General features: G+C 47.3%; 1 protein-coding gene across 1 annotated transcript in view; it reads left to right on the top strand.

Annotated features, from left to right (window-relative positions):
• Positions 1-812: 812 nt before the first annotated feature.
• The window catches only part of GPR139 (G protein-coupled receptor 139), a 44,055-nt gene continuing 30,704 nt past the window's right edge, over positions 813-14,163 (top strand). The window contains exon 1 of the mRNA XM_055561838.1: positions 813-936. Coding sequence (XP_055417813.1) covers positions 813-936 — 124 coding nt within the window. The remainder of the gene's footprint in view (positions 937-14,163) is intronic.

Raw genomic sequence — 14,163 nt, 5'->3', positions numbered from 1 at the left:
TGCCGCAGTCCATGGGGTCACAAAGAGTCGGACACGACTCAGCGACTGAACTGAACTGAACTGAACTGAGAGCATCCTTGCGTCTACAGCCTCCTCTTCTCACCCCCTGCCCTGAGTGGAGAGTCTTCTGTAGGAGATGGACTTGAAGCCCTGGCGGGAGGGGGGAGGGGGAGCGGGAGGTAAAGGGGGAGAAGAGAGCTGGATGAGGGGAAGGTCGAGAAAGGCAAACTGAGGACACGCCGCCTCTATACAGAACCTTTGCTGGAGAAGCAGGTCCCACCCACACCACGCCCCTCCCACTCAGGGCGGGGGACGGAGGGTTGGAGATGAAGGTAGACTGTTTCCACCCAGTGTTCCTTTGGGGTTCTCAGGTCTAAGTTCATATCTCCTCCAGAATCTGGAGCAGAAAGGGGCAGTTGGGACCCCCTCCTCCAGGGCATCTCACCCGACCCCGCCACCCCTTCCTTCCACCGGGTCCAGGCAGTTGCTGATTGGCTGCGGGGACCGGCGTCCCAGCCCCCCGGCTCCGAGGCGGGAGCCGAGCGAGCCCGAGGTGGGAGGCGCACAAATGGGCTCCGGGAGCCCCTCCCGAGTCCCAGCGCCCAGCGCCCTGCGGGAGGGCTGAGCTGGGATTCCAGGCGGGCAGGTGCGGAGGGAGCGGAGGGGACCGCGGCCAAGGGTAGAAGCAAGTCCTGCGGGAAGAAAGGCGCTGCTGCTCCGGCTGCTGCCTAGGCGGTCGCCACCACCGAGCCGGCGTCCGGAGCGGGGCTGGCAGGCCGGGCGCCGAGCCGCGGGGAGCGAGGGGCGCGCTCATGGAGCACACGCACGCCCACCTCGTAGCCAACAGCTCGCAGTCCTGGTCCCCCGGCTCGGCCTGCGGCTTGGGCTTCGTGCCCGTGGTCTACTACAGCCTCTTGCTGTGCCTCGGTTTACCAGGTGAGGGGCGTGGGGGAGAGGGAGGGAAGCCGGGAGCCCAGAGAGTGCGGGGCGAACCCTGCCCAGGGCCCCCGCGCCGGGCCACCTTCTCGGTGAGATCCCTGGCGCCCCCTCTGCAAAAAGTTTACGCCTTTCCGGGCAACTGCGGACATTTCCAGACTCTGGGGGGTGAGAGGAAGTTGCGGTGGCCTGGCGGGGACTGTGCGTGTGTGTGTGTGTGTGTGTGTGTGCTTCTCAAGAGTATGCGCGGTGGGCGATGGGCCAGGATGTGTGGGGGGTCGGTGCGAGCGAGGGGGGTTTGAGCTCCTCGGTGTGTATTTGTGTGCGCGACTGAAGGGCTCGGTCAGGCGTCCGTGAGGGGCTCCTGGGAGGGCCGTGTGTGTGTGTGTGTGTGTCGACTGCAAGTCCGGACAGATGGTGTCATGGGGGCCTCCTCTCTCCCGTCGCCCCCCACGTCCACCCAGACTAGGGGCACCTCTGCCCCGCGCCGCCTAACCCCAGAGGACGCTGGAAACCCTGATCCTGGGCACTCTCTTGTTCTGGGGGGTGCTGGGATGGAGCAAGGGATGAGCCCCCCGCTGCCACCCTGAGGAAGGCGAGGCCGGCTAGGAAGAGTCAGGGTGGCTCCAGGACCATGCCCTGGACAGGGCAAGGGTGCGGAGGGACATGCGGGATACCGAGGCCGCCACCGCAGGGGGTCACAGTCTCCTTGAGGACCTGCCTCACCCCTTGGCTTTGCCTCCCAGTTCACCGACCCTGGGCAGCTCACTGCTGCTGCAGATGTCTGTCTGGTTCCACATCTTAGCCTGCTGTCCGAAGTGTAGCTGAGACTTGTACTGAATTCCTGAAGAGAGCTTGGGGGTGCGGGGAGGGCGGCAGGGGGCGTTGCCGACGCGGGGAAGTGGGGCTTTGGTGCTTGCCAGGGCACCTGAGGCAAGGAAGGGTTTGGGGGGCTCCAGCTGGAGATGGACATTTCTCCCAGATAGTCCCTGCGACAGTCCCTGAATCTCTGTGGCAGAAATATTCCTGAAGATCACTTGCGGGCAGATGGGAGAGAGGGACAGAAAGAAATAGGAAAAAAAAAAAAAAAATCCAGTCCTACCTATAGCCTAGAATCATAGCATCATCTACCCTGCTGCCTTTGGGATCCTGGGAACTTGGGAGCTGGATTTCTGAAGAGCCTGGCTGAGATTTCCTTTCCAAAACATTCAACTTGGTAGCCACAGCCTCTGCCGTATTTAAATAAATCACCCCTCTCCCAAATTTGGCAGGTAGGAGAAAGTATAAGTTTGGTAAGACTGAGCCTCTCTGCCAGTGAGTGATGAGGCTTTTATTACTAACTAATTGCTCTGACTGCCCTGGCAGAGAGCTAGCCTGATTCGCACTGCTGGGGTGGCGGGTACCTGTCCTGTAATTACCCCAAGCTGGGATCTATTTAGGCCCAGCTCCCACCTCCCCACCCCCACCCCCTGGCCCTCCTGAACCTCTCCAGAACTGTCCTTTGGGGAGTGTTTTTGAGAAGGTTGCTTATTTGATGAACCACAGAAATAACAGAGCCCCCTTTCCTTTTAGCCCTCATAACAGAGTATATCTGACTCCCATCAGTCACCTCTCCATCTCCTCTTTAGACTGAAGTTACCACTCTCTCAGGCTTTTCTTCTGAAAACCCCTTGAGGCATAGAACCATAGAGACAAGGAAAGGCTCTAAGGGTCCAGAGCAGGGAAATGAGGGTGGGGAGAATGAGGGAAATCTCATATCTTCAAACTCCCCAGGGTGGGAGTCAAGGTACTGCATACATTTACAGATTAACTACCATGCCTGCTAGGACCTTCCTGGCCCTAGCATTGGCACCTGTCTTATGCCAGGCACAGACTCTTCAAGGCTGAGCCCAGGGCTTGGAGATTTAAAAGAGTGAGGAATTTTGATTAGAACTTGGAGGACATTGATGTGTTCATACATTCAGAGTTATGACCACCTACTGTTGTGCCAAGAGCTGAGGAGGTATGAAGAGGTGACTCAGAGACCCCTAAGACATAGTCTCTGAGATCAGGGAGCTCAGAGATGGATGCAGAGGGACCAAACATCCTGGAGAAGAACCGCTGGAGAGGCCAGGCTTGCGGGAAGATCATGGGCTGGTAACAGCTTGGTTAATGGCTTGCAAGGTAGTTCAAGGGTGACATCCTTAAGTAATTCTCTTAAAACTGTAAGGACAAAAAATACATCCTAGTGACTAAGAGTGCAGACTGTAGAATGAAGCAGAGTTGGCTGTTAATCTATGAACTTTTTAATGTCTCCGTGCCTCAGTTTCCCCTTCTGTGAAATGGGCATTATGAGAGTACTTCCCTGGTGGCTCAGACAGTAAAGTGTCTGTCTACAATGTGGGAGACCTGAGTTCGAGCTCTGGGTTGGAAAGATCCCCTGGAGAAGGAAATGGCAATCCACTCCAGTACTATTGCCTGGAAAATCCCATGGACAGAGGAGCCTGGTAGGCTACAGTCTATGGTGTCGCAAAGAGTCGGACACAACTGAGTGACTTCACTTTCACTTTTCACCCTTGAAATTGTGGTGAGAAGTAAAGATGTTGATGGAGATGAGGGTGCAAGTCAAGCGCTCAGCTCAGTGCCCAACACACCATGCATTGATTGCTGCTGTGTGTGCTGCTGCGGTTGTGGTTATCATGAAGCTGATTCAGTTGTAGGAAGGACGGGGGCTGCTTAGCCCTGCCTGAGCTGGAGGAAGGACTTGGAGGCATGCTGAGAAGAGCATTGGGCTCAGTGCCGGCTCCTCAGGCAGAGCTCACTTCGGTATTCCCCGCCCTGCCCCCAGCCCCCAACAATTAGCAAACCCTGCCTCCGAGGCTCAGCTATGCTGGGTGTGAAGTAACAGACCGAAGAGCTTGGTAATATTGTGAAAACTGAGATTTTAATTGAATCACTTTTCCTGGCAGTGGACTCACCCCAATTTCAAATTCTCACTGTGGTGGTAGAGGGTTAGGGAGTGGCTGTGTGTTGGCAACAGGGGAGCCAGTAACTAGGAGAAAGCAAGGCTGTTTCTTAGCCCCTTCAGCCTCTAGATTGATAGGAAGAGCTTGAGAAAGGCCATATGGTCCAATACCCTGCCTCTAGGAATTGCCCCCAGACAGTCTAATTTAACTGGTCTGGTGGAGAATACAGGGGTTTCTAACGTGGAGTATAGGCAAAGCTCTGCCACTTGAGAATTCTTACTCTCTGCACCACAGTTTTCCCCACCCATAAAATGGGCGGAGCACACAGGCAGTTTATGTTAAGATAACCTATGTTAAAATGGCTTACCACAGTGCCCAGACTGTGGAAAGCACTGTCACTCAATACCTTCTCCACACTGGATCTTTTTCCTGTATTACATGCTTATATTGTTGCACTGAATCCCCCCATGATGTGTCCATATCCTGAACGTGTTTTACGGAGGATCAAACTGAGGTTCTGAGAAGTGGAGCATCCCGTCTATAGTTGAGCAGTCCAACCAGTGTGCGAACACCTGTCCTTTCCCTTGCATCCAGTACCTTCATTACTGTTGAGAAGTTATTTCACTAACTTCAGTCCTTGCTGTGTGCTCAGTGGAGAAAATTGGTGTCCCAGCTGTTCCTAAAACTCCGTCTCTTTCCTCCTCCTTTTAAAATAAGTAAGATATTTCCAACTTTTCAAAACACATACAATAAGCCAACAAAATCGAGTTGGGGACCCTGATTGGGCCAGCTGGGACAAGACAGTGCACAGCAGAAGGCCGTGCAGGAGGAAAAGATGAGCCTGAAGTGCTTGAGGAAAGAGAGCAGGAGAGAGGACCAGTGAGCCTGCCTGATAAGGAAGGAGAAACGCAAAATTATATTGAGATTTGAAAGAGATATTTTTAAAACTTTTCCTGCTAAAAGGCACAATGGATGTTAAGGGAGACAAAGTGAGGGAGATGAAGCCTGAAACCACATGCCACACAGCAGACGGGAGCGTTTGCCCAATTGCCTGTCTGCCTCTGGGGGTTGGTGCAGGATGAAAGGAGATGATGAGGCTGTAGCCTATCAGGTAGTAAGTGCTTTGACATGTGCTAGTTACTGTCATCGGAGAAGGCAATGGCACCCCACTCCAGTACTCTTGCCTGGAAAATCCCATGGATGGAGAAGCCTGGTAGGCTGCAGTCCATGGGGTCGTGAAGAGTTGGACATGACTGAGCGACTTCACTTTCATTCTTCACTTTTATGCATTGGAGAAGGAAATGGCAACCCACTCCAGTATTCTTGCCTGGAGAATCCCAGGGACGGGGGAGCCTGGTGGGCTGCCGTCCCTGGGGTCGCACAGAGTCGGACACGACTGAAGCGGCTTAGCAGCAGCAGCAGCAGCAGCAAACTGGTCTGAGCCCTCTAGACATGTTCTCTTTTGCCTGTAAACATCTTTGGAGAAAGTGTAGTAAACAGATTAAGAGTACACAGTCAGAAGGTGGACTTCTGGAGTTTGAGTCTTGGCTTTGGTACTTAGAAGCTGTGTGACTTTAGGCAAGTGACTTTAACTCCTCTGTGCCTCAGTTTCCCCATTTGTAACGTGAGGATGATGACAATAATGGAGTCATAGGGTTCCTGTAAGGATTAAATAAGCACTTAACACAGTGCCTGGCACACAGCAAGCACTCTGTAAGTCATTTTTTCATCATTTAAAAATTAGGGAAATCAAGGGAAAATTCCTGACTTGTTATATGACATCAACTTTCCCCTAATATCAAAACAAGACAAAGACATTATAGGAAAACTAGCAACCAATAGTCCTCATGAACATAGGCATAAAAATCCTTAACAAAATATTAGCAACTCTAATCCAGCAATATATCAGAAGGATAATATTGAGTTGGCCAAAAAGTTTTCAGGTTTTTCCATAACACCTTATGGAAAACCCAAATGAATGTGTGAGCCAACATAATACACAAGACCAAATTGGATTTATCCCAGGAATATAATATAGTTATATATAGTTATAAAATAGTTCAATAGTTGAAAATCATTCACCATATTAACAATGTGATTCACCATACTGACAAACTAAAAAAGAATTTCTGTATTATCATTTTAATAGATGCAGGAAGTACTTGACAAAATTCAGTATCCTTCCATTTGATAAAAAACTTATCGAACTAGGAACAGAGAGAGAGAACTTCTTGAATCTGATAAAGAGCATCTATTACCTACAGCTAACATCACATTTAATGATGAAAGATGGAATGCTTTTCCCCTAAGATCTAGAACAAGGCAAGGATGTTCTCATCACTCCTATTCAGCATAATACTGGACATTTTAGCCAGTGCAATAAGGCAAGAAAAGGGGAGAAGAAGGTGTACATGGAGGAAGAAATTAAATTGTTTCTATTCACAGATGATATAATTGCCTTCATAGAAAATTACAAAGACTCCACAATAGAAGCTTCTAAGGACAAAATTAATGAGTTAACATGTTTGCACACTGTTAATATGCAAAAACCCTATTGTATTTCTACATATTAGCAATGGACAATTTGAAATTAAAAATAGGAATTAGGGGCTTCCCTGGAGAGGGCAATGGCACCCCACTTCAGTACTTTTGCCTGGAAAATCCCATGGACGGAGGAGCCTGGTAGGCTGCAGTCCATGGGGTCGCTAAGAGTCTGATACGACTGAGCGACTTCACTTTCACTTTTCACTTTCATACATTGGAGAAGGAAATGGCAACCCACTCCAGTGTTCTTGCCTGGAGAATCCCAGGGACTGGGGAGCCTGGTAGGCTGCCATCTCTGGGGTCGCACAGAGTCGGACACAACTGAAGCAACTTAGCAGCAGCAGCAGCAGCAAGCAGCTGGTGGCTCAGTGGTAAAGAATCCACAGACCAATGCAGGAGACACGGGTTCAATCCCTGGTCCAGGAAAATCCCACATCCCCCAGAACAACTAAGCCTGTGCACAACTACTGTTGAGCCTGTGCTCTAGAAAGCAAGAGCCGCAGCTACTGAGCCCATGCTGCAACTACTGGAGCCCACACGCCTCGAGCCTGTGCTCTGCAACCAGAGAAGCCACCACAATGAGAAGCCCAAGTACCGCAACTAGAGAGTAGCCCCAGCTCACCGCAACTGGGGAAAGCTCTCTCACAGCAGTGGCGACCCAGTACAGCCAAAAATAAATAAATAAATAAAACTGGAAAAAAAAAAAAAAACTTAATTTCAACTCTCTACTGTAAAAAAAAAAATGGGATTAAAAAAATATATTTCCAGGTTCCCTTAAAAAAAACAACTGAAAACATTAGACTCTTGTTCCCAAAAAGTAGCAGTCAGCTAGAGCTGAGCAATAGGCTGCTTTGCCTTTCCTATGCAATTATGTGTGTGTGTGTGTGTACACGCACATTAACAGGTAATAACATTCATAGTACTTGAAAACCTAATAGTACAGAAAGGCACACATTGCAAAGTCTCCCTCCCGTTCCCTTTCCGCTGCTCATCAATACCCAAAACCATCCCATCATGACCGCCACACATAAGTAATCACTGTATTAGTGTCTTTGTTGTTGTGTTTCAATCACTAAGTCCTGACTCTTTGTGACCCCGTGAACTCCAGCATACCAGGCCTCCCTGTGTTCTGCTATCTCCAGGAGCTGGCTCAAACTCATGTCCACTGAGTATATGATGCCATCCAACCATCTCATCCTCTGTCACTCCCTTTTCCTCTTGCCTTCGATCTTTTCCAGCCTCAGGGTCTTTTTCAATGAGTCGGCTCCTCACATCAGGTGGCCAAAGTATTGGAGCTTCAGCTTCAGCCTCAGTCCTTCTAATGAATATTTAGGATTGATTTCCATTAGGAGTGACTGGTTTGATCTTGCTGTCCAAGGAACTCTCAAGAGTCTTCTCCAGCACCATAATTCAAAACCATCAATTCTGCAGTGCTCAGCCTACTTTATGGTCCAACTCTTACATCTGTACATGACTGCTGGAAAAACCATAGCTTTGACTATACGGACCTTTGTCAGCAAAGTGATGTGTCTGCTTATTTAATTTTAAAAAAGTGTCTAGTTTCCAATTTATTTCAGGGTTTTTTAGTGTATATATACAAGCAAATATGAATAGGGGATTTCAAGTCTCCTTTTTTTTTTTTATTCTCTTGAGCACATAATACACACCATCCTATATCTTGCTGTTTTCTCACTTCGTATATCGATAACCCAAAACAGTATATATAATTCTTTTTCCTTCTTTAATGAAGCGATGTAGGATTCCATTGTATATTTGTACAATCTATTGAATGGTTACCCCTTCAAAAGGACACATGCACCCCAGTTCGAGACAGTCCCTATGTGGTGCACCTAATTCTCTGTAACCTGTCTGGCCCCTCTTAATTCTCATTTGGGCTTAGGATCCTTGTTATAACAGTGGGAGAAAGAGCTTTGCATGAGGAGTCCTGAATTCCAGGCTTGGTTCTGGTAATAACCCACTGTGTGACCTTGGACAAGTCATTCTTAATGAGTTTGTTAAAGGCCCAGGAGAGCTGAACTCTGCTTGTGTTGCTCAGTTGGAGATATTCCCCATTGATGGGATTTAAGCACAGACCAATGAGGTAGCTATGCTGGAGGCTGTCTGGGCTGGCCTTGGGCTGGAGTCCAGAACAGTAGCTTTGTAATCCTTGCCTCTGACTAAGAGTTCAATAAATGTTATTAACCTTCTATTCCCTGCATTGTTTTGTGGTAATTTGAAGTAAAACATGCAAAGGCTTCGCATGGTCCCTCACACATTGTAGAAGCTCAATAAAATAGTAGCTCACATTGTTTTTATTGCCTAACATATCAGTGTGTTCAAGCATTGTAAATCCCCTAAGCCACAGACTGCTTTGTACATAGGACTTTTCCATAAATGCACAATTCCACTCCAAGTGTACCCACCAGGCATGAAGCTCCACGTCCTGGCAAACCAGGAGAGAATGATCCAAGGATTAAGCAATCAGTGCCATCATAAGCCTAGGCAATTTGTACCCCTAAGAGAGTTGCCTGTGGCTCAGTGAAGCCTCCAGAAATGATATCAGTCCAGGTCATGAAATGGTCTTCAGCTAAAATTTGTGAAGAGAATGACAAGCACCACCAACAAGTTCACACTACGTGCTACAGCTAGGATGGTGAACAGAAGCGGGGAGAGGTGAACACAGATCCTGCCCCTCAGCCTCTATGTGGATCTGAAATATGTGGATGATGTTTATAGGAGATGCAGCTCTGCAGTGCTAGGGGTGGGGCAGTGCAGGTGTCTTGAATTCAGATACCTGCATGGGGCAGCCCAACAGTGTAAATAAACAAAATGGGCCAGTTTTAAGAACTGTTTCGCTTATCCAAAGGATTGTGCTTCCCTGCTGTTTTGCTGAAAACATGTGACTCTTTCAGTCTATTTCCTTTTTTATCAATAGAGACATATGTACCAAAAACACTGCCCTTTCCTCTTAATGATTGCTAACACTTATGTAGCAGTTACTTTGTGCTGGAGATTCTTCAAAGCACTTTACATACATTCAGTTCAATTCAGTCGCTCAGTAATGTCCGACTCTTTGCGACCCCATGGACTGCAGCATGCCCAGCTTCCCTGTCCATCACCAGCTCCCAGAGCTTACTCAAACTCATGCCCATTGAGTCAGTGATGCCATCCAACCATCTCATCCTCTGTCATCCCCTCTCCTCCCACCTTCAATCTTTCCCAGCATCAGAGTCTTTTCAAATGACTCAGTTCTTCGCATCAGGTGGCCAAAGTATTGGAGCTTCAGCTTCAGCATCAGTCCTTCTGATGAACACTCAGGGCTGATTTCCTTTAGGATGGACTGGTTGGATCTCCTCACAGTCCAAGGCACTCTCAAGAGTCTTCTCCAACACCACAGTTCAAAAGCATCAATTCTTTATAGTCCAACTCTCACATCCATACATGACTACTGGAAAAACCAAAGCTTTGACTAGACAGACCTTTGTTGGCAAAGTAACGTCTCTGCTTTTTAATAAGCTGTCTAGATTGGTCAGAGCATTTCTTCCAAGGAGCAAGGGTCTTTTAATTTCATGGCTGCAGTCACCATCTGCAGTGATTTTGGACCCCAAAAAATAAATTCTGTCACTGTTTCCATTGTTTCCCCATCTATTTGCCATGAAGTGATGGGACCAGATGCCATGATCTTAGTTTTCTGAATGTTGAGTTTTAAGTCAACTTTTTCACTCTCCTCTTTCACTTTCATCAAGAAGCTCTTTAGTCCTTCTTCGCTTTCTGCCATAAGGGTGTTGTCATCTGCATACCTGAGGTTATTGATATTTCTCCCAGCAATCTTGATTCCAGCCTGTGCTTCATCCAGCCCAGCATTTCTCATGATGTACTCTGCATATAAGTTAAATAAGCAGGGTGACAATATACAGCCTTGACGTACTCCTTTCCCAATTTGGAACCAGTCTAGCTTATTTAATTCTCATGACAACCCTTTGAGGCATGGACAATGATTATGCCCATTTTCAGATGAGAACATTGAGACACTTACCCAAGGTCACACAAGTAGAAAATGATAGAGCAATATTTGGTACTGCTGTCCAGGTTTATTATAAGAAAATGGCAGCGGGTGTGCAATGACAGCTGACAATTGACACTCAGGCTGGACTGAGAGGTGGGGGTGATAGACATAGTGAGAAGGAGGACCTGTGAAGAGCTGACTCATTGGAAAAGACTCTGATGCTAGGAGGGATTGGGGGCAGGAGGACAAGGGGATGACAGAGGATGAGATGGCTGGATGGCATAACTGACTCGATGGACGTGAGTCTGAGTGAACTCCGGGAGTTGGTGATGGACAGGGAGGCCTGACGTGCCACAATTCATGGGGTCGCAAAGAGTCCGACACTACCAAGCGACTGAACTGAACCACCACTCGGTTTACCAGCCAATTGTCCAGTGTTGTAAATTGTTCTAAAAACTCTAGAAATCCAGATATTTACATGAAATGCCCAATGTTTCAATGTTGGCATTGAAATTCAAAAATTTTTAAATCACTGTGTGAGCCAGCACCACCAGAGCCAAATCAAACATGTCTGCAGGCTTGATGCAGCCCACCAGGCTGCCAATTCACAAACTCCAAAGTGGGCAGAACTTCAAGAAGGACCAAGAAACATCAAGCAGGTCACAGTGAATTGAGAATAAAAACAAGCTGAAGGGAGGAGCAAGAAATAATAGAGATGGAAACCAAAAGAAAGTGTGGGTAAATCAGAAAAGCATACCAACTCAGAAAACCAGGGACTTGGCATAAACTGGAAGGAAAAGTTCCAAGAAATCCACAAACTTTATGCTGACAGTGTCTTGAAAGCCTACCATTTAGGGGGAAGGGAATTGCCCTGCGAATCTGACAATGATCGCTCAGTGGTCCCCAGACATGGATTCAGGTTCTAAATTCGTGGCTTCTATAGGTGGGGCTCTAGCAGATTGCTCAAAGCTCTCTGAGCCTCCACATTCCTCTCTGCAGAGAGAGTGGAACAGTGCCTTTCTCACAGGGTTGATGGTATGGACAAAATGAGATAATTTGAGACTAGCCAAGGCCCAGAGCCTGCCACTCCACGGTTGCTGGGTTTTGGTGAATCTAAACACTCCCATTTCCCAAAATGAGGAAACTGAGACCTCACCCAAATCACAGTGCTGGGAATGGCCAAGTCTGAACCAGAACTTGGTTTTTCCAAGTCTTACTTAGTTCGCTAAGTCTTACAAGGTCACATGCTAGTGGTCTCTGAAGAGGAAACAAAGTGATAAGAGTAAAGGAACAAAAGGCTACTTTTAGAGCTAAGAGTGATCATCTAGATGCAGAGGAGAGGGGGTGGGGGGGCGGCACTGGTCCTGTTGTTTTATGTAGGATTATTTTAGGTGGTACAAGCCTGCAGCATCAAAATCCCTTTTCAGTTTTCTTAATCCTTCTAATTCCATCAAAGGGAGAGTCTCAGCTAGGTGCCAGTGTGTCTTTAACACCTTTTCACATGTGCTAAAACTCTCCCTCTCTAGCAGACACAGAGCAGACCTAGAGCTCAGCACCTCGGCAGGAAGCAGTATCTGGCGAGAATTTAATGTCACTCTTGTATTGCCATTGTATTTATTTTTAAGGCTACCTTCTGTTTACAACAGGGAGGTGGGTTTGTTTGTGACGTGTACGATTGTCACGCGTCCATGCTGTCCAGTATAGTCACCGCCAGCCACATGTGGCTATTGAGCACTTGACATTTAACTAGTACAACTTGCAGAACTGAGTTTTTCATTTCATTTCATTTCAATTAATTTACAGTTAAAATCTGATACTCGACTCAGTTATTAGAAAATAACTGTTTGGAACAACGTGAGTATGTAAGTCTATCCTTTCAACTGTACATTTCATGACATCTAAACAGATCAAGGATTTTCAGTGAAAATTTAGCATCCATAGAGAGATGTGCAGGAAGTATAAAAAAATACAGCAGACTTTGGACATTTAGTGTGAAAAAAGGGTTAAATATCTGGATAATTTCCATTGATTACATTTTGGATGAACAAGGTTAAATAAAATATATTGTTAAAATTAATGTCACCTGTTTCTTCTTATTTTTTTCTAATGTGGCTTCTAGAAACAATGAGAGTGCATAGGTGGTTCACATTACATTTATATTGGAGAGTAGTATTGTATAAAGTATAAATTCAAGAAAAAAGGCTTATCACTTTAAAACAAGATGTCAAATAAATAATAGTACACAGGACACAGAATATGGCAAAAGTCACAACATTAATGGGTCAGGTACTAAAATCTGGGAAACACTGATCTAATAGAATGTTCTTGATGAAGAAACTGAGACCCGGAGAGGGCAAGTTCTCCCAAAGTTTCATAGCTAATTAGGGGTGACCTTGACCCCAAACCTTCCAGATTCCAAATTAAGTAAGCTTTGACCACAGCAAGGGGAATAACCCTTCCATCTCCACCTCCACCAAAGGAAACATAAGGAAAGTCGGATCACTGTGTGGGGAGGAGGTGGCTACCCTGAGTCCCAGTGGAATTCAAAGGGAAGGAACCTCTCTGTATGGATGACTTAGGAGCTTGGCCTTCCTACCAAGTAAAGCAGAATGATTGGGGACTTCTCTTGAGGAAAGGCATGACCAGTTGAACTACATTTAGGGGAAAGTAGGCTTTTATCCCAAAGATATGTATTCATTTTTGCCCCATAACAAAGAAGGATGAGATGAAAAACCAGACAGCACAGTTCCATTCAGAGAGCATCTGCATTCATTGATTCACTAATCCATCCATCCCTCCATCCATCCACCTGTCCATGTAACTGGCAGTGCCAAGTGCCAGGCACTGCACTGGCATGCAGTAAACCAAAAGAGATCCCCGCCTTGCCTTTGTGTGCATGTGCACACAACCACACACACACACACACACACAGACGTACATAAAGAGACGGGGAAAACCAGCATGATCAGAAATCCTAATAAATGTAAACGGTCACCTGTGAAAAGATCTTGAAGCAGAGAGGGGCACGTGGTGACCTGCACATATAGGGAGCCTCAAGGGGAACAGCTGAAACCCGAGGCTGAGGAAAGAAAGGATGGAAGAATGAGGGTAACGGGAGCAGGCTGTGAAGCCACCCTTCAGGAGGGGACCCGGTGCCCGCACAGCTGAACAGAAAAGGCACCCAAGTCTGGGAGTAAGGTGGCTGAGGCAAGGCGAGAGCACAGTGTGAGGTGCAAGCAGAAGGGAACAGAAAGCCAGAGCTTCATTAAAACCATGCACACCGATCCTGAGCTGGGACAACACACTCTGCAGTGTGAGGACTGGTGTGTCCACCAGCAACTTCTATCCTTCCCCATCGTTTGCTCTTGCTAGAGCTCAGGGAATTGCTTTTCTGCTACAGACATTTCTTATCATTTTCAGCTAAGTGCAGAGCAAGCTATCAGCCATATCTCTTCAACTGAGGGCCTCTACACACACACACACTCACAAACAGACACATAGACACACACATACAGACATGCACACATACACACCCCACACACAGACACATACTCCATAGTCAAAGGAAAAGAATGGCCTGTGATTCTCTTCTGGCTGCAACCCTTGCTTTTAGCATTCCTGGCCTCACCCCACGGTTCAGCTCCACAGAACCTGCTGACAAGGGCCATCATCTGCCTCTTGAAAAAAAAGTAGCGGCGTCCCTGGAAGGTGGTAGAACAGAGCAGTGATTGC

The sequence above is a fragment of the Bubalus kerabau genome, chromosome 23 (genome assembly GCF_029407905.1).
Source record: "Bubalus kerabau isolate K-KA32 ecotype Philippines breed swamp buffalo chromosome 23, PCC_UOA_SB_1v2, whole genome shotgun sequence".
NCBI classification, from domain to species: domain Eukaryota; kingdom Metazoa; phylum Chordata; class Mammalia; order Artiodactyla; family Bovidae; genus Bubalus; species Bubalus kerabau.
This window is presented reverse-complemented; position numbering and strand designations above follow the sequence as displayed.